The sequence below is a fragment of the Heteronotia binoei genome, chromosome 10 (assembly GCF_032191835.1).
Source record: "Heteronotia binoei isolate CCM8104 ecotype False Entrance Well chromosome 10, APGP_CSIRO_Hbin_v1, whole genome shotgun sequence".
Lineage (NCBI taxonomy): Eukaryota > Metazoa > Chordata > Lepidosauria > Squamata > Gekkonidae > Heteronotia > Heteronotia binoei.
This window is the reverse complement of record NC_083232.1, coordinates 49,530,400-49,548,675: the sequence shown is the minus strand read 5'-3', so window position 1 is coordinate 49,548,675 and position 18,276 is coordinate 49,530,400. Positions and strand designations below refer to the sequence as shown.

Genomic DNA, 18,276 nt, shown 5'->3' with positions numbered 1-18,276 from the left:
CAGAGGCTCTGGAAGGCCTTCCGGGACCAGCGCCGGCCAGCGAAGGCTTCCCCGCGGCCTCCGCTGGTCCCTGGAGGCCCTCCAGAGTCTCTGGAGGGCCTCCAGGGACCAGCGGAGGCCGCGGGGAAGCCGCGGGGCACCCGGCGCTGGTCCCGGAAGGCCTTCCAGAGCCTCTGGAAGGCCTTCGGGGACCAGCGCCGGCCAGCGAAGGCTTCCCCGCGGCCTCCGCTAGTCCCTGGAGGCCCTCCCGAGTCTCTGGAGGGCCTCCAGGGACCAGCGGAGGCCGCGGGGAAGCCGCGGGGCACCCGGCGCTGGTCCCGGAAGGCCTTCCAGAGGCTCTGGAAGGCCTTCCGGGACCAGCGCCGGCCAGCGAAGGCTTCCCCACGGCCTCCGCTGGTCCCTGGAGGCCCTCCAGAGTCTCTGGAGGGCCTCCAGGGACCAGCGGAGGCCGCGGGGAAGCCGCGGGGCACCCGGCGCTGGTCCCGGAAGGCCTTCCAGAGGCTCTGGAAGGCCTTCCGGGACCAGCGCCGGCCAGCGAAGGCTTCCCCGCGGCCTCCGCTGGTCCCTGGAGGCCCTCCAGAGTCTCTGGAGGGCCTCCAGGGACCAGCGGAGGCCGCGGGGAAGCCGCGGGGCACCCGGCGCTGGTCCCGGAAGGCCTTCCAGAGGCTCTGGAAGGCCTTCCGGGACCAGCGCCGGCCAGCGAAGGCTTCCCCGCGGCCTCCGCTGGTCTCTGGAGGGCCTCCAGGGACCAGCGGAGGCCGCGGGGAAGCCGCGGGGCACCCGGCGCTGGTCCCTGGAGGCCTCCAGAGGCCAGCCCCGGCAGCTCCCTCCCTCCCTCGCCGCGAGGCCGCCGCCGGAGGACTCCCCGCCGCCGCCGCCGCTGGATCCGCCGCCCTGGAATAAGGTAAGGGGGCCGAAAGCGGGGGGGGGGGGGGGCGGGGGGCGGCCTTCCTTTCTTCCCTCCCTCCTCCCTCCCTCCCTTCCTTCCTTCCTTTTTTCCTTCCTTCCTTCCTTCCTTCCTTCCTTCCTTCCTTCCTTCCTTCCTTCCTTCCTTCCTTCCCTCACTCCCTTCCCTTCCTTCCTTCCTTCCCTCCCTCCTCCCTTTCTTCCTTTCTTCCTTCCTTCCTTCCCTCACTCCCTTCCCTTCCTTCCTTCCCTCCCTCCTCCCTCCCTTCCTTTCTTCCTTCCTTCCCTCCCTCCCTCCCTTGCCTTCCTTCCTTCCCTCCCTCCTCCCTTCCTTTCTTCCTTCCTTCCTTCCCTCCCTCCCCCCTTCCTTCCTTCCTTCCCTCCCTCCCTTCCTCCCTCCCCCTTCCTTCCTTCCTTCCCTCCCTCCCTCCCCCTTCCTTCCCTCCTTCCTTCCTTCCTTCCTTCCTTCCTTCCTTCCTTCCTTCCTTCCTTCCTTCCTTCCTTCCTTCCTTCCTTCCTTCCTTCCTTCCTTCCTTCCTTCCTTCCTTCCTTCCCTCCCTCCCTCCCTTCCTTCCTCCCTTCCTCCCTCCCTTCCCTCCCTTCCTTCCTTCCTTCCCTCCCTCCCTTCTTCCTTTCTTCCCTTCCTTCCTTCCTTCCCTCCCTCCCTCCTTATGTTGTTATGTGATGCAGAGTGTTGGACTGGATGGGCCACTGGCCTGATCCAACAGGGCTTCTCTTATGTTCTTATGTGACGCAGAGTGTTGGACTGGATGGGCCACTGGCCTGATCCAACAGGGCTTCTCTTATGTTCTTACGTGATGCAGAGTGTTGGACTGGATGGGCCACTGGCCTGATCCAACAGGGCTTCTCTTATGTTCTTATGTGACGCAGAGTGTTGGACTGGATGGGCCACTGGCCTGATCCAACAGGGCTTCTCTTATGTTCTTATGTGACGCAGAGTGTTGGACTGGATGGGCCACTGGCCTGATCCAACAGGGCTTCTCTTATGTTGTTATGTGATGCAGAGTGTTGGACTGGATGGGCCGCTGGCCTGATCCAACAGGGCTTCTCTTATGTTGTTATGTGATGCAGAGTGTTGGACTGGATGGGCCACTGGCCTGATCCAACAGGGCTTCTCTTATGTTGTTATGTGATGCAGAGTGTTGGACTGGATGGGCCACTGGCCTGATCCAACAGGGCTTCTCTTATGTTATTATGTGACGCAGAGTGTTGGACTGGAGGGGCCACTGGCCTGATCCAACAGGGCTTCTCTTATGTGACAATACTGACTTTGGTGGACCCAAGCACTGATTCAGTGTAAGGGAGCTTTGTGTTTGTGTCTTCTAGTGCAATTTTGTTCTCAGATCCTGTATTTACTTCATCAGTATATGGGATAAGGCACTTTCTCAACTGTGCTGCATAATGCAGCCTATTTATTTTGTCCTGTTGGCTCTGTTGGCTCTATCTGCGCCACCTTCATCACTTTCGGGGTGTGGATCCCCCAGTGGAGTGGTCTCCCGACTCCCTCCGCCGGCTGTTTCTGATAGCCCTGCGCCCCCTCTTTCATTTGATATGTGTCCCGTGCGGGTGCCACCCTCCCGCCGGGAGATGCCGCAAAATGAGCCCCCTTGAGGCTTATGGCGGCAGGGCTCGGGGGAAGCGAGCTAGACTGCTGTTCTTTTGAGGGGTTATAGAGTGTTTCGAGCCCGTCCCTGTGGCATCGGTCCCATCGTTGTGGGGCCCAGGGGGCCGGCGCAGCGGCACGCTGAAGCAGCCTGTCGGTCACTTCCAGGTTCCTGTCCTGCATCTTGACCGGTGTTATTAGTGACAGGCTGCTTCGGCGTGCCGCTGCGCCGGCCCCCTTGGTCCCACAACGATGGGACCGATGCCACAGGGACGGGCTCGAAACACTCTATAACCCCTCAAAAGAACAGCAGTCTAGCTCGCTTCCCCCGAGCCCTGCCGCCATAAGCCTCAAGGGGGCTCATTTTGCGGCATCTCCCGGCGGGAGGGTGGCACCCGCACGGGACACATATCAAATGAAAGAGGGGGCGCAGGGCTATCAGAAACAGTCAGCGGAGGGAGTCGGGAGACCACCCCACTGGGGGATCCACACCCCGAAAGTGATGAAGGTGGCGCAGATAGAGCCAACAGAGCCAACAGGACAAAATAAATAGGCTGCATTATGCAGCACAGTTGAGAAAGTGCCTTATCCCATATACTGATGAAGTATATACAGGATTTGAGAACAAAATTGTTTCCGGCGGTGATATTTGGGGGATTTTTGGGGACGTCACAGGAAGTGCTGTGAAGTCACTTCCTGTTTCCGGCAGGTGACGCGGGGAAAATGATGTCACAGGAAGTGATGCCACTTCCTGTTTCCGGTGGTGGCATGACATCACCGGAAGTGACGTCACCGGAAGTGACGTCACTTCCTGTTTCCGGCGGCGCACGCGCTTCGCGCACGCACACCCCCCCCCCCAGTGTCCCTGGCTGGCCTTCAGACATTATGGTCACCCTACAACTTCGTCACTACTCACGTTGCTTGCTTTTTACAGGTTGCGATCCAAATCAGAGAGGCTTTTACTCATGCATAGCTTACTGCTATTTTATGTCATTTAACTTTTGCTGGTTTTTCCTAAGGTTTTATTATATTCTATAGTGTCAGTGTTGGTTTTAAAGTATACTGTATTTTTGTATTAATGCCAATAAAGGTCTATGGTATGGTATGGTAACATGCAGAAGAACTTCCTGACAGAGCATTTCCTCAGTAGAATAGGCTTTCTCAGGAGGTGGCTGATTCTCCTTCTTTGGAGGTTTTTAGGCAGAGGCTAGATGGCCATCTGACAGCAATGTTGATTCTGTGAACTTTGGCAGATCATGAGAAGCAGGGCAGGAAGGGTTGCATCAGTGCTTAGATCTCTTGACCCTTTCTTGCATGCCCAAGGAAATGTAGATTGCCACGTTGGGTCAGGAGGCTATTTTCTCCAGACGCGTTTGGTCATGGATTTTGGAGGGGTGGTTTTTTGCCATCTTCTGAGCATGGAGCAGCGGTTACTGGGTGTGTGTACAGGAAGTTAGACTAATTTGTTCAGGAAGCTGGACTAGATGACTCTGGAGGCCCATCCCAACACTTTGATTCTATAATATTTTAAAGCCCTTGAAGCACAGTTCTTTCTTCTAGGAGGCCTGCCTGGCTCTGCGCTTCTTGTCTTCTGCTTATTCCCTTATCTCAGTTTATATATGACTGAGAAACTACTGCTGTTTTGTAATGATGGCTGTTGTTGAGAGTCAGTGGAGACTTCAGTTTCATTTTCGCTATCCCCTTTGTCCATTCCTCAAGATAAAACCATCTTCAGTAAACAGAAAAGGACCAATTCTAGGTTATTGATGATGAACGCAGATTCTTTTTTTTGCTGATATAAGACTTTGTATTCCAGGAAGCTACAACCTATATTAAATTCTTTTTTTCGTTCCATGGATTTCCTCTCCAATGTTCATTATTTCCATTCCATCCACTGGCCAAGATTTAAATAGCCAATCTTCTTCTGGGATAGTATTCAGTTTCCACTGAGCTCTAAATTTGGTAGCTACTAACAAATTAAGCACAAAGGACCTCTCTTTAATATTAAACCTCAACCTTTTGATTGATATAGGAATATACAGAATATTATTTCAATATACAGAAATAATATTTATCACCCAAATATCCATTTTCCAATATGTGATATCCCTAAAGTATTTTTGCATTTCCAGCACTTATGAAAGATCCTGTTTAATGTTTCTGAATAACTTGCATAACTTTTAATACTGTTTTAATACTGTTTTTGTTTCATTTTACAAAACAAGCACTGTCTGGTTTGTCTAGCTATATTTTCTTTCCTGCTGCTCCTTCTTTGGAATACGTAAAATATAATGCATTTTTATAGGGCTCTTCCTCTGAGTTGCTTCTATGACCCTCCTTCCTCCTCTTACATTTCTGCTTTGATTGGGATGGGACTATGAGTAAACACTGCCATTTCAGTTCTTTGTGAGTACATTAGAAAAAAGAAAAATATATAATCAAACATATGTGTTTCGGTGTATAAACACAGACACATAAATTTATGGTCTGAAACATTAATATGGCATAAGGGGAGAAAGAGAGAGAGAACAATCAATGTCTTTAAAGTAAATTTTAAGTAAACACTAGAAAAGTATTTATAATATTCATTATTATATGCAAGGAGAACTTGTAGTTGCATGATCCTTTCCCACACTCCTTTTTCTTGCATGATGCAGTTGTTGGGCCATTTTAAGAGGGATGTGTGCATCAAGAGAGGGCATATTTAACATTTCCATTCTTATTGTATATTCCCACTGATAGCTGCAGTGTGCAAGCTGATCTTACACTTTCTACTAAAAATTTCACAAATACACCTTTCTTTAGCAGATGGTGATTTGTAATCAGAAAAAGTGGACAGAAATTAACCCCACTGCACTGATTTTTCAGTTAAAATTGTAGCCTTAAAATAGCTACATTGTATAAGAGCAAAGGGGGGGGGGGAAGCTTTATGGAACTACAAGTAATATGTACTTCTGCCCTTAACTGAATCTCTGTAAATCTGTTTAAATACTTGTGTTGAAGAACTGTGTTCTGCTATTATACTGTGTTGTCCTTAGCAAATAGGCCTTGGTTCTAGAGAATACTGATAGAATTTAGGATGGAGGATCCTTGATTCATTCAGGATGAATAAATACATGGCCTCTGTCCTTGTTTTTGCAGATTCCACAAAGAAAATTAGGGATGTTTTAGAGGAATTCCATGGTAATGGTGTGCTAGCAAAATACAATCCTGAAGGGGTAATTTTTCTTCCTTATTTGTCTTTGAATTTTATATCAGTTTCTGGAAAGTCATGTTTGGTAGAGTTGCTTTTTCTACTGTCCTTTCATTTTCTAAAAGTGTGGTGTATTAGACAGAAAATTGGATATTGGCAAGCTAATGTCTTTTCATTCACTTCTTCATTTTCAAAATAAGAGCAAAAGTGATTGTGGTGTACTTGTAAAGATGAATGAGAAATATTTGCATCTCACCTACAGCTAAGGGCTATAAATAAATATTTGTCCCCAGTGGAAAAAAAAATTGAGGAGAGATAGCACAATGAGCCTCATTTCATAGTCCCAGGGCAACTTCCAGAGCAGTCTATCATTTTTAGATCTCTCCCTTGATTCAGTTGGTCACATCTTCTCAGGAGAGCAAGAAGTTACTCATGTGATATCTTAATTAACCTGTATAATAAGCATTTGTTAGTATGTGCTGCAGCACCTGCCCACATCTGATGTGCTAACACCTGTGAAAAGACCTGTTTACATAAGGTGGCAAGTGTTTGTGGAATATTACATATAAAGGTTGTTCTTGCTCATGAGTTGCTGAAATTGGTACAGAAATGGGAAGTAAGTCCTCAGCATATCACTGAAGCTCTACTTTTGTAAATTTGTATTTTTCAAAAAATCCAGAGGATATTAAGATTAGGTTTGTGTGAAAAAATATAGTCTGTTTCATTTCCTTGAAAAAGAAATTGGAGGAAGAGCTAAATCAACAATTTCCTTGGAAATAAATTTTAGTGAGAGTTCTCAGGTGTTCTCAGAGATTTAATGAAGGGTTGGATCCAGATGAAATTTTCCACTACAGAAAAAGTAAATAATTCTCAGTACTTCCCTCTTCCTTCTATAGACTCCCAGTTTTTTTCTCATGCTCTTCCTGAGTGTCCTGCCCCCAGAAACAGCATTTTAGAGAGATCTGTGGGCTTCAGTGAGAAGAGATGTAGGAATGTTCTTTTCTACTGACAGAAGTGCTTTGTAAAAGCAGAAAATGAGTCTGTGTCTACCCCGTTATCCTTGTATCAGTACAATAAAACAAAAGATTTATATTAGTGAACAGAAAAGGTAAAAGCTCCTGCATGACTCTTCCCCACCCCCCACCCCAAAAAGAACCCTATCAAAAGTTTATACTAGTTTGTTCTGGAGTATTTTTTGACCCCTACATATATTAGGAGATCCTTTTAAATTGCTTACCTGTAAAACAAAGCTATATATGCCATTGTAAGAAGAGAAAATGAAAAATTGTAAGACTGTATTAATGTGTGTGTAATTTGTTTTCTTTCTTTGCATGCATTCCAGAAGCAAGATATTCTTAAACAAGTAAGCCAGTGTTTTTGGTGATAGTTTTGCTGATATATGAAGAATAATATTTCCTTTTTTGTATTTTCACTGAAGCACTCATGTTTTAGGAGCAACTACATTTAATGGAAAATACTGTTTTTATCAAACATACTTGAAAATATTTTGGTCGTAGAAAATATAGAATACATAATTATTATATTGGCAGCTTCAAATAATACTATTTACAAAATACATAGGAGGTAAGGAGCCTGATGAGTAAAATTTATTCCAACCGGTATTGACTTTTTCCTGTGAAATATGATGCTAACATCTTCTCTGGACTTATGGTGCCAACCATTGGTTTAGAATTTCTTGGAGATTTGAGTGGTGGAGCCAGGAGAAGGTGGGGCTTGGGGAGAGAAAGGATCTCAGTAGGGTATAATGTCAGAGTGCAGTCATCCTCTGTAGTCTGGAGATTGTTGAAATTCCAGATCTCCAGGCCCTACCTGCAGGCTAGCTACCTTATCTGGACTTCCAGGCCCCAGTAACATGAACCAATTCCCTCTTGCCCCTGGGGCATATTTGGTCCTTGGAAGGGAAGGATAGGTGTGTTGAAGTTGAGGACGACATGAAAGAGTTGATAGGAGTCATTTGTATGAAGGTATGGGTGGCTGTGGTTGGTAGTTAACACTATGAAAGTTAAGAGTGTGGGAGGGTTTCTTTAACTTCTATTTTTAGAAATAATTCTATTCTGCATGTGCCTGCTTCCCATATCTCTTGCCCTCATTTAGTTGTAAACCTTCTATATTTATATGCTGCTGTGACCTGTCATTAATCCCTTGGGTTTAATCCATTAATCCCAATGTGTTAGGTAGCCAGATAAATACAGATATGTTTAAAGAGATTGTAACTAGTTACTGAGTGAACCTCCATTCTTAATCATAAACCACTTACATTTTGTGAACATTCCTGTCAAGCACTTGAAAATGTTTGGGCACGTGAAAGTCGTTTGATAGGATGCCTTGGGAAATGTTCCTAGCTGTTTATATACGCTCAGATGCCTGTCCCCTTTGCACCAGTAATAATCACCCAGCCAGAAACTCTACCATTCATATGGGAGAGTAACCTGCTGTGGAGAATTACTGTTTAAACAAAAGGTAGGCTGTTATTGGGGCCTCTTTTTCCAGTAAATCACTCTTCCAAGTCTACCCCAGCATGACTTCCTACCAGGGAGGGAGTGGATTGTAGTTTTTGTGACTTCCCAAACTGAACTGGAAGACAGTAAATTCCAATTTTCATCAGTCCTAGAAATTCAGTATGTTTTGACCCCATATGAACAGTGGCTGTCAGCTGACTGTCTATGTGATGATAAATTCTACCAGCTCTGCAAATGCAAGTACACTTGAAATAGTGCTCATTTTAACTGGCAAACAAATCATCAGTGCATAGGTTGTTCAGTTGGTAAGAAAATGCGCATAGCAAACAAATGAGTTTTTTTCAGTGTTATTTATGAGGATTGCAGCCTCATTATTGATTACTATGACAAAGCAACTTTCACACTATGGGTTATTCATGTATCACTCATATCCATATGCTTATTAGTATTCTCAAAACAAATCACACTGAAGCTAGGAGGGATAATTTCACTACCAGTGCCACAGAGTTTTGCTGATTGATATTCACTGGTCTTCAGTTTTCATTTTTATGATGATGATGACATTATTTTTGTCTAACTAGATAGAATAAATGTGTTTATTTTATAATTAGACAGAAAGATTATTCCTTGTAGGTGTTTGTGTATAGGTATTTCAAATTTAAGTTTAGCATGTCTGTAATAGCAAGAAACAAAAGGAGAGAGAAGAGAATGTGTGTATTTGCAAGAGAATGTAGATTAATTCCAATAGCACATCTATGCTTCTGACATGGGGACATAATAAAGAGGATGAATATTATTGCCCCAGTCTTAAAAACTACCTAGTCTATTTAAAGTACTCTGAGGATAATTTCCCAAGTCTACTAATGCATTGATTTTTATTCCAGCATTGCACACTACATGCTTTTTTTGTTTTACAAATGAATTTTCTTCTTTTCTATTACTGTTCATCTGACACAATGGTCTCGAACAGCTGCTGAGAGTTTTCTGTTGAAACAACTAACAGAAAACTACCCATATCATGGGATATCGCCAACAAAATATGATAGGGTTTATTCAATTGTTTTAGAATGTTCCATATTTCTACAATGGCAGCCAAAAATCCAGCAACCCTATATGTTCTTACCTGTCCACCTACATTGCTCAGTTGCCTAGAGGTTTCAGCAGTTGAAGAAGGAGAGTCTTTACTAAGGGAGGGGGATCTGCTCATGTCTAAGTTTTAAAAATCTGGAGCAATGAATTCAATGTGATTAAGGGTGCAACTTCATGTTCTCTCTGAATATGGCATACTAGTGTGTCTACCTGTCAAAACTGCAGGTGGTAGAGCTTTAAGACATGCCAACATATAGGCACATATATAGATCATGAAAATACATTGGGATGCTAACCAGTAGGAGAATACCAGTCATGAAGGTTGTACAAGCTCTTCTTAACCTTATTGCTGTTCTTTTTATAATCCAGATATTTCAAATGAATTTCAGTCAGTCAGCATTGTCTCTTACCATAGATTCTATTGAAATCCCAAGGCACATTAATTTATCATTCACCAATTTATCCCAGTTGCTCTTACGATTGTCTAATTTTAAAGACTGAGCAAACTTAGCTCTGGATCTGATTGCAGGATCTTTGACTTTAAATTAAATGTTCTCCTCCATGCCCTAGCTTCATAAGAGACTTCACCCACTTCATTTCTTAGAACACTGGTCACACATTTGGGGGTCCCCAGTATACCATGAAGAAAGTTAATTAGCAGCTGACCAGTATCCTCAGTAACAACGTCTATCCATACACCAGCCACATATAACAAATGGCTAGCTACCTTAGAGTTAAATACTCTGAGCACTAAAGGTATATATTGCCCCCCTGAAGTATAAAAGAATCTAGTGATTGTTTTCCCAATGCTGTTTACATCTCTTATTCACCAGTGTCATTCAAGTTCTCCATGAAAGATCAGCACTGAACAATAATCCCAAGTATTTAAACTGAGTGACCTGTTGCATAGCTATGGTCCATTTATAATCTCTTTATGTTTTCTACTAAAAATAACAACCTTAGAATTTGCTACGTTAATTACCAAACCTTCCCTACAGCAGTATTTAGAAAACAGACAAGTTTATGCAGCCACACTATGGCTCTACAGAGCAAGACAGTGTCATCTGCATACAGGAGAACTGGCAATTTTACCAATGCGAGATAAGGTGAGTGGCAATCCTCCTGTAAAAAAAAAGAATTAAGATAATTAATATATGAATTAAATAACAGGGGATCAAAAGACATCCTTGCTTTTAATGCCTTTACATAGCAAAACAGGATTTGTCAGTATTCCTGAAGGGCAGCACCTGACTTGGGTTGCTGGTTGGTCATAAAGCTGATGAATAAAAAATAAAAGATGTTCCCGGCCAAAACAGCATAGCATGCTGTTATAAATTAGAAACATGTCTGAACAAACTTTGCAGCTTTCAAACATGGTCAGTATAAAGACTAGGGATGAAGTTAGTATAAGACTTTTATGGTTAATATCAATATCTTTCTTTCAGAATTTTAGTGTCATCATTCATATTAATTACTAGTTTGGCCAAGTATTTTAAAGAGTATATGGGCCTAACATGGTTCTCAGGGGTGCCTTGAAGCTCACCAATGTGCTTCCTTCCCATATGCTGTTCACTTCTAACTAAATGTTGGGAATGAAATCTAAAGGACCTTGAATGGAGCAGAAGAGGGTCCTTCAGTGGAAAAGTCTTGAATATAACAGGAAAAAAACCAAGGACTTTCTGGTTACTCTCTAGAAGCTGACATTCTAGGAAAGCAGTGAACGCATGCAACTATACATTCTTGGTTTGGCCTTATTAATGTGGACGTTCTGACATCTCTGAATGTGGAAATCTCCCTGAGGCCACAGAGGAAACAAAATGTGCCTCCTTGAATCAGATAATGTTTCAGAAGAACCTAGGAAGCATCTCCTTTGCATCTGCAGATAATGTCAATTAGAAAGCATCTGTCTGTTATAGGTCACTTGGCTTGGAATCACCCAGCATTCTGTGACTGGCTTAGCTCCTTGTGGTAGTCCTTTTGGGGTGCCTACTGCCATTTATCAAAACCATAAACAACCATAGGCTGAATAACATTGGAGAGTCCAATGAGAGGGTTGGCATAATTAGATCATGTCTGGCTTTGAATGAACAAGGCATTCAATTACTGACAGTGTGTTGTTTGGAGCTGCTGTTGACATTTAGAATTTAGTTCTAACAAATAAGCTAAGCTGATAAATAAAGGGGTGCTCAAAGTTATCTAACATGTGCATGTGTGGCTCTGCAGTATGGAACAAAGTCAGGTAGTGGTGGCTGCACTGCCAACACTGCTGTGCTACCATGATATGTAATAGTTCGGGAAGCCCCCTGGGGATGTGTGGCTTGCTGTGCTGTATTTAAAAACTCATGAGTAAGGAGCACTAGCTTATCTAGCAATGTACAGTGGACCAGCAATACACAATGGGAGGGACGGTGGCTCAGTGGTAGAGCATCTGCTTGGTAAGCAGAAGGTCCCAGGTTCAATCCTCAGCATCTCCAAAAAGGACCCAGGCAAAAAGGTGTGAAAAACCTCAGCTTGAGACCCTGGAGAGCCGCTGCCAGTCTGAGTAGACAATACTGACTTTGATGGACCAAGGGTCTGATTCAGTATAAGGCAGCTTCATATGTTCATATGTTCAATGGGGCAGCAAGGGATGGCAGCCTCAGGGCATTCTTGTTAAGCCATCATGATTGGAGCTATTAAAATGAGACTTTTGCATAGCAATATAAAAAAACAATAGGGGGTTGGGTTCAGCAGTCTTTGAATACAAGGGTTGTAGATCTTTCCTTGTTGAGGGTGAAAGCGGAGAGCACAAAAATAGGCTTGAAACTCAACATCAAAAAACCTAAGATCATGGCATCCGGCCCCATCACACCTCGGCAAATAGAAGGGAAAGACATGGAGGTAGTGATAGACTTCACTTTTCTGGGATCCAAGATCACTGCAGATGGTGACTATAGCCATGAGATTAAAAGACGTTTGTACCTTGGGAGGACAGCTATGGCGAACCTGGGCAGTATAATAAAAATTAGAGACATCACCCTGCCAACAAAAGTCCATATAGTCAAAGCGATGGTATTCCCAGTAGTAATGTATGGCTGTGAGAGCTGGACCACAAGGAAGGCCGAGCGCAGAAGAATAGATGCTTTTGAGATGTGGTGCTGGAGAAGACTCTTGAGAGTCCCTTGGACTGCAAGAAGATCAAATCAGTCAGTCCTAAGGGAAATCAACCCCAACTGTTCCCTGGAAAGTCAGATGCTGAAGCTGAAACTCAAATACTTTGGCCACCAAATGAGAAAGGAGCACTCCCTGGAAAAGATCCTGATGCTAGGAAAGACAAAAGGCAAAAGAAGAAGGGGACGGCAAAAGATGAAATAGCTGGACAGCGTTACTGATGTAACAAACACAAATTTGATTAGACTTTGGAGGATGGTGGAAGAATGGAGGGTCTGGCGTGACTTTGTCCATGGGGTCACAAAGAATCGGACTCGACTGTGCAACTGAACAACAACAAAAGATCTTTCCTGCACTCCACCTCACCAAGCATATCTTTTGGACAATGGGGAAGTGAATTCCTAGGAATGCAGGGCCCTTATGAACTGATAGCCACAAGGATCAATGAAGGCAATGGGGAAGTTACTCTTGTGAGTCTTCTGTCAGCATCCTCTTATTTCTGCAGTCAGTATGATTAACCCTTTGAACTGGTTTCCAACCATGCCCATCCCCCACAGGGGAAGGGAGGGAGACTTTAATGCTGAGTCTACAAAACAGAGATAAAAAGAACCACCCCAAGAAGTTAAAAAAACCCTGATAAAGTAGAATGAAAAGCAGAGGGCTAGAACTAAATTAAGTGGGATTAAAATAAAACCTAAGATAATTTGCAATACAAAAGGAAGCCCCTGTCTCATTTTTGTTTTTCTAGCAAGTCACAGCTAACTTATGGTGACCTGTAGGGTTTTCAGGGCAAGAGATGTTCAGAGCAGGTTTGCCATTACCTGCCTCCTTGTCACGTAGCATTCTAATAATAATAATATCCTGCCCTCCCCGCCGAGGCAGGCTCAGGGCGGCTCACAACATATAAATACAATGTACAATAAAACCATAATTCACGATAATTACAATTATATAAAACCATCATTAAATCAACTTGTATTAAAATTAACATGGTGCTATGACTCAGATCTTCTATAAAATTCAGTGGCTAAAACATATCCAGCGAATCTTTCTTGGCTCGGTATTAAGTGAAGGCTATTTTAAAGAGGTAGGTCTTGCAGGCCCTGCGGAATTGGTCTAGACACCGCAGGGCCCGCACCTCCTCCAGGAGTTGGTTCCACAGTAGTGGAGCTGCAATGGAGAAGGCCCGATCCTGAGTAGTCTTCAATCTGGCCTCCCTTGGCCCAGGAATATTCAGCTGGTTCTTTCCAGCTGACCTCAGTGCTCTCTGGGGTTCGTATGGGGAGAGACGGTCCCTCAAGTAGGCAGGTCCTCAACCATATAGGGCTTTAAAGGTAATAACCAGCACTTTGTAACAAACTCGGTACAACACTGGCAGCCAGTGCAGTCCGCACAGCCCCGGCCGTATGTGCTCCCATCTTGGGAGTCCCAACAACAGCCTAGCCACTGCGTTCTGCACTAGTTGCAGCCGCCAGGTTCAGCACAAGGGCAGCCCCATGTAGAGGGCATTACAGTAGTCCAGACTCAAGGTGACCGTTGCATGGATCACCATTGCTAGGTCCTGGCGCCCAGGAAGGGGGGCCAACTGCTTCGCCCGTCGAAGATGAAAAAACGTGGACTTAGCAGTGGCCGCTATCTGTGCCTCCATTGATAATGAAGGCTCCAGAAGAACCCCCAAGCTCTTGACCCTATGGGCCGCTTTCAGTGGCACACCGTCAAAAACCGGAAGAGGGATTTCCCTTCCCGGGGCACCGCTGCCCAAGCAAAGGACCTCTGTCTTCGTTGGATTCAACTTCAACCCACTCAGCCTGAGCCAACCTGCCATGGCTTGCAATGCTGGGTCCAGGTTTTCCGGGATGCAGTCAGGCTGGCCATCCATTAGTAGATAGAGCTGGGTGTCATCTGCATATTGGTGGCACCCAAGCCCAAACCATGGGCAAGGGGGCGCATGTAGATGTTAAATAACATCGGAGAGAGAACTGCACCTTGTGGCACCCCACACATTAGTGAGTGCCTCCGGGACAGCGCTCCCCCAATTGCCACCCTTTGTCCCCATCCGTCAAGGAAGGAGGAAAGCCACTGTAAGGCCGACCCCCTAATCCCTGCGTCAGTGAGCCGGCGGGTCAATAGCCGATGGTTGACCGTGTCGAACGCAGTCGACAGATCTAACAACATCAGCACCGCCACGCCGCCTTGATCCAGATGCCGCTGGAGGTCATCCACCAAGGCGACCAGCACTGTCTCTGTCCCATGACCCGGACGAAAGCCGGACTGGTGGTAATCTAAGGTGGAAGTGTTATCCAGAAAACTGTAATGCCACTGCCCTCTCAATAACTTTACCTAAGAATGGTAAGTTCGAGACCGGTCGGTAATTCGCCAATTGGCCGGATCTGCTGTACTTTTTTTCAAGAGAGGGCGAACCATAGCCTCTTTCAAGGATGATGGAAATTGCCCTTCCAAGAGGGATCTATTTATGATATCCCGTACAGGATATCTAAGCTCCCTCTGGCAAGATTTAATTAGCCAGGAGGGGCATGGGTCAAGATCGCAAGTTGTAGGGCGCACAGTAGCGAGAATTCCGTCGACTTTCCCCAGGCTAAGTGCGTCGAAGTGGTCCAAGACGAAATCAGAAGACAGGCACGGAGCCTTGAGTTCTTGTACTGTATCCAACGTGGCGGGAAAGTCCTGGCGGAGCGACAAGATTTTGTCTGCAAAAAATTTCGCAAAAGCCTCACAGCCTATTTCTAATTCCCTCATATTTGGTCTGCCTTGAGGCAGAGTTGTCAAATTCTCAATTATCTTGAATAATTGTGCCGGGCGCAAATTTGCAGATGCAATCCTAGCCGCAAAGTAGTCTTTCTTTGCGGCCTTGACTGCCATCTCATAAGACTTCATAAACGTTCTGTAGGATGTTCTCGTTGCTTCATCACGAGTATGCCGCCACCGCCTCTCTAGTTGTCTGAGTCCCTGTTTCAGCTGCCGTAGCTCTGAGGTGTACCATGGAGCCAGCCTATTACGGGGACGCAGCCGAGGTGCGATCTCGTTGATGGCCCTGGATAGCCTGTCGTGCCAAGCCTCTACCAGGTCATCAAGGGAATTGCTAGGGGTCCAGGGGTCCATTTGGAACCGCTCAGGGTCTATCAGACTCCGTGGGCGAGCCAAAATAGGCTCGCCACCCATACAGGGTTGGGGCGGCGCACCCACATGGGCCTTGAGGGCTAGGTGATCCGACCATGGCATCGCTTCTACAGCGATGTCGTCCACCAAAATCCCGGACGCAAAGATCAAATCTAACATGTGCCCGGCTTGATGCATGGGAGTGGTAGCAAATTGGGAGAGTCCCAGTGTCGCCATGGAAGACACTAGATCCATCACCCGATTGGAGGCCATGTCATCCACATGGACATTGAAATCACCCAAGACCATAAGCCTTGGGAACTCCAACACCCAGCTTGCCATGGCCTCCATCAGGGATGGTAAGGCATTGGCCGGTGTGTTAGGCGGATGGTACACCAACCAAATCGCCAACCCCTCCCCCACATCCCATGCCAAACCAGAACATTCTAAACCATTGATCGTTGGGGCTGGGAGAGCCCTGAAGGAGTAATCCTCCCATATGAATAGCGCCACCCCTCCCCCCCGCCCGTTTGTCTGTGATTGGTGAAAGACCGAGTAACCCGGGGGTGTCATCTGGGAGAGAGCCACCATCTCCCCATCTTGCACCCAGGTCTCGGTCACGCAAGCCAGGTCCACATCCTGCTTAAGCAGGAATTCCCTAAGGATTGAGGTCTTATTGTTTATGGACCTGGCGTTACATAATACCAATGACAGATTACAATTCTAATAATTCTACCCATTAAGCTATTAGATATCTTATGAAGAATGATGTATGCTGATATTCTATGTAGATAGCTAACATTATAATAGTGTTTTTTCTGCTACTGGATGACCTCTGGTTGAGCCCAAATAAACAATGTACATATCCTTGAAAATATATTTTCTTGTCTTAGACAAGTGTTTTCTACTTTGGGATATAGCCGTGATTGAGTTTGATCCAGCTGTGATGCAGTTGGATCAGGAATGGCATGAGGGACAAATCACAGAAATTCCATCTCTCTTTTTGTTAGCATAAAATGTAGTATGAATCCAACCTTTTTGTATTATGTCTTAACCAACAATGTCCGTAGTTAGCCCAGCAATAGTTTGTAACCCTTACCTTGTCCATGCTTTTTAGTGGCTGAGGTGTGATACTAACTTATGCTTGCCTAAAACATTGGTGGAAACATTAAGAATCTAAAGGGAAGTTAGAGTTCACCTTGGGTTGAAATGCACACTAGCAATCGTATTTCAGAAAGTTCTGTTCATCTAATGTGGGCTAAAGCAATATGTAACTTTATCCTGAAAAACCAAGACTGAGCGAACACCTTGTCTTTCTTTACAGACTATTGACCTAGAAGGTTTCAAATTGTTTATGAAGACTTTTCTGGAGGCTGACCTACCAGAGGAGTTTTGTGAACATCTGTTTATATCATTTGGCAACAAAGTCCCTCATAGTAGTCCTCTGGTAAAGAATAAACCCCAGCTCCTCCCAGGAGGTAAGCAATTGGATAAGGTATGGTGTTGTGTTTGGTAGATTTGATTATTGTCATTATGGTTGTTGCCTCCATAGCATTTGATGGGTGATCAGGACTTAATGACAACAAGATCAGGCTTCCCTCTTATGTTTCGCAGTGTTTTTTTCTTGAATGGATCAGTGTTCTGATACTGGGAGGAGCAGAAAAATTGCAATTGCAGTTTGATCAAGGGCAAAAACTGAAAGTGTATTGTATAGCTGGAGTTAGTAAAACACAATGCATCCATCATACAGCATTAAAAGTTGTGTGTGGAGTATAGCTAAGATGATAGTTGGGCATACAGGGGACAGGAGGAAAAATAAGAGTCCATTGCTTCTCTGATCCCAGTTGGCTGCCTGAGGCAGCTTTTCCTGTTAAAGGGTTGGCATATTCATCCAAAGCAGGTCTACTCAGAAGTAAATCTCATATTATTTAATGGGGATTATCATGGGAAAGACTCTTTAGGATTACGTCCTATTGGACCTGTCAGTATGATGATCCTTAATTACTCATTTGTGATTCCTTTCTCGTCTGATATTTGCCTATTCTCTTGATATTCTGGTGTTTCAGATTTTCTTTTGAAACACATGAATTGGTGGTGCTGAAGTGTTCTGTTGTATTTAATTATTCTTGAAGCACTTTTCTTAGGCTGCAATCCAGCTTGTAGTTACGCTACTACTCATGCTACTGAAAGCACTGGGATCTAATTGACTATAGAATGGAGCCTTTAATGGACTTGTTTTGTTGTGATAATATAATGTTAAAGAGATTACTGTTAATTAGGATACACTGAGTATTTGTTCTTCATGATGAGGAAAGAAATAATATTCACTAAAAAACCTTTTCTCCCCCAAAACCTCATTTAAAGAGAGAGCATCTACAAATTTTAAATTAGACTTATTGTTTAAAAAAACCCAAGCAAAACAGAACTACAGTATTTTAAAAATGTAAATGAAAATTAAAGTATTTTACAGAAATACTTGAACAGCAAAAGTAACTTACTGGACCAGTCATAATATGCGAGCAGGCTTTTTTATATATATATTAAAAAATCTGAATCTGGCTGGATATTAAGCAAAAGGAATAGGGAGCGAAAAGAGAGAACAAGATGATGCTGGACATGACATTAAATTGCAGTCATATGCATATATTCCAGGAAATAATGCCATTGAGTGGGGCTTGTTTCTGAATAAATAGGATAGCTTGGTTAGGCTGGATCTT

At 44.7% G+C, this 18,276-nt stretch overlaps 1 protein-coding gene across 3 annotated transcripts in view; it reads left to right on the top strand.

Moving 5' to 3' along the window:
- The window catches only part of DGKB (diacylglycerol kinase beta), a 475,459-nt gene that overhangs the window by 17,909 nt on the left and 439,274 nt on the right, over positions 1-18,276 (top strand). For 2 of the 3 annotated variants that reach the window (XM_060248589.1, XM_060248588.1), the window contains exons 2-3: positions 5,672-5,748; positions 16,884-17,037. In XM_060248589.1, coding sequence (XP_060104572.1) covers positions 5,672-5,748; positions 16,884-17,037 — 231 coding nt within the window. Of the gene's footprint in view, positions 1-5,671; positions 5,749-7,065; positions 7,087-16,883; positions 17,038-18,276 lie in introns of all 3 variants that reach the window. The other variant, XM_060248587.1, reaches the window with a different exon arrangement.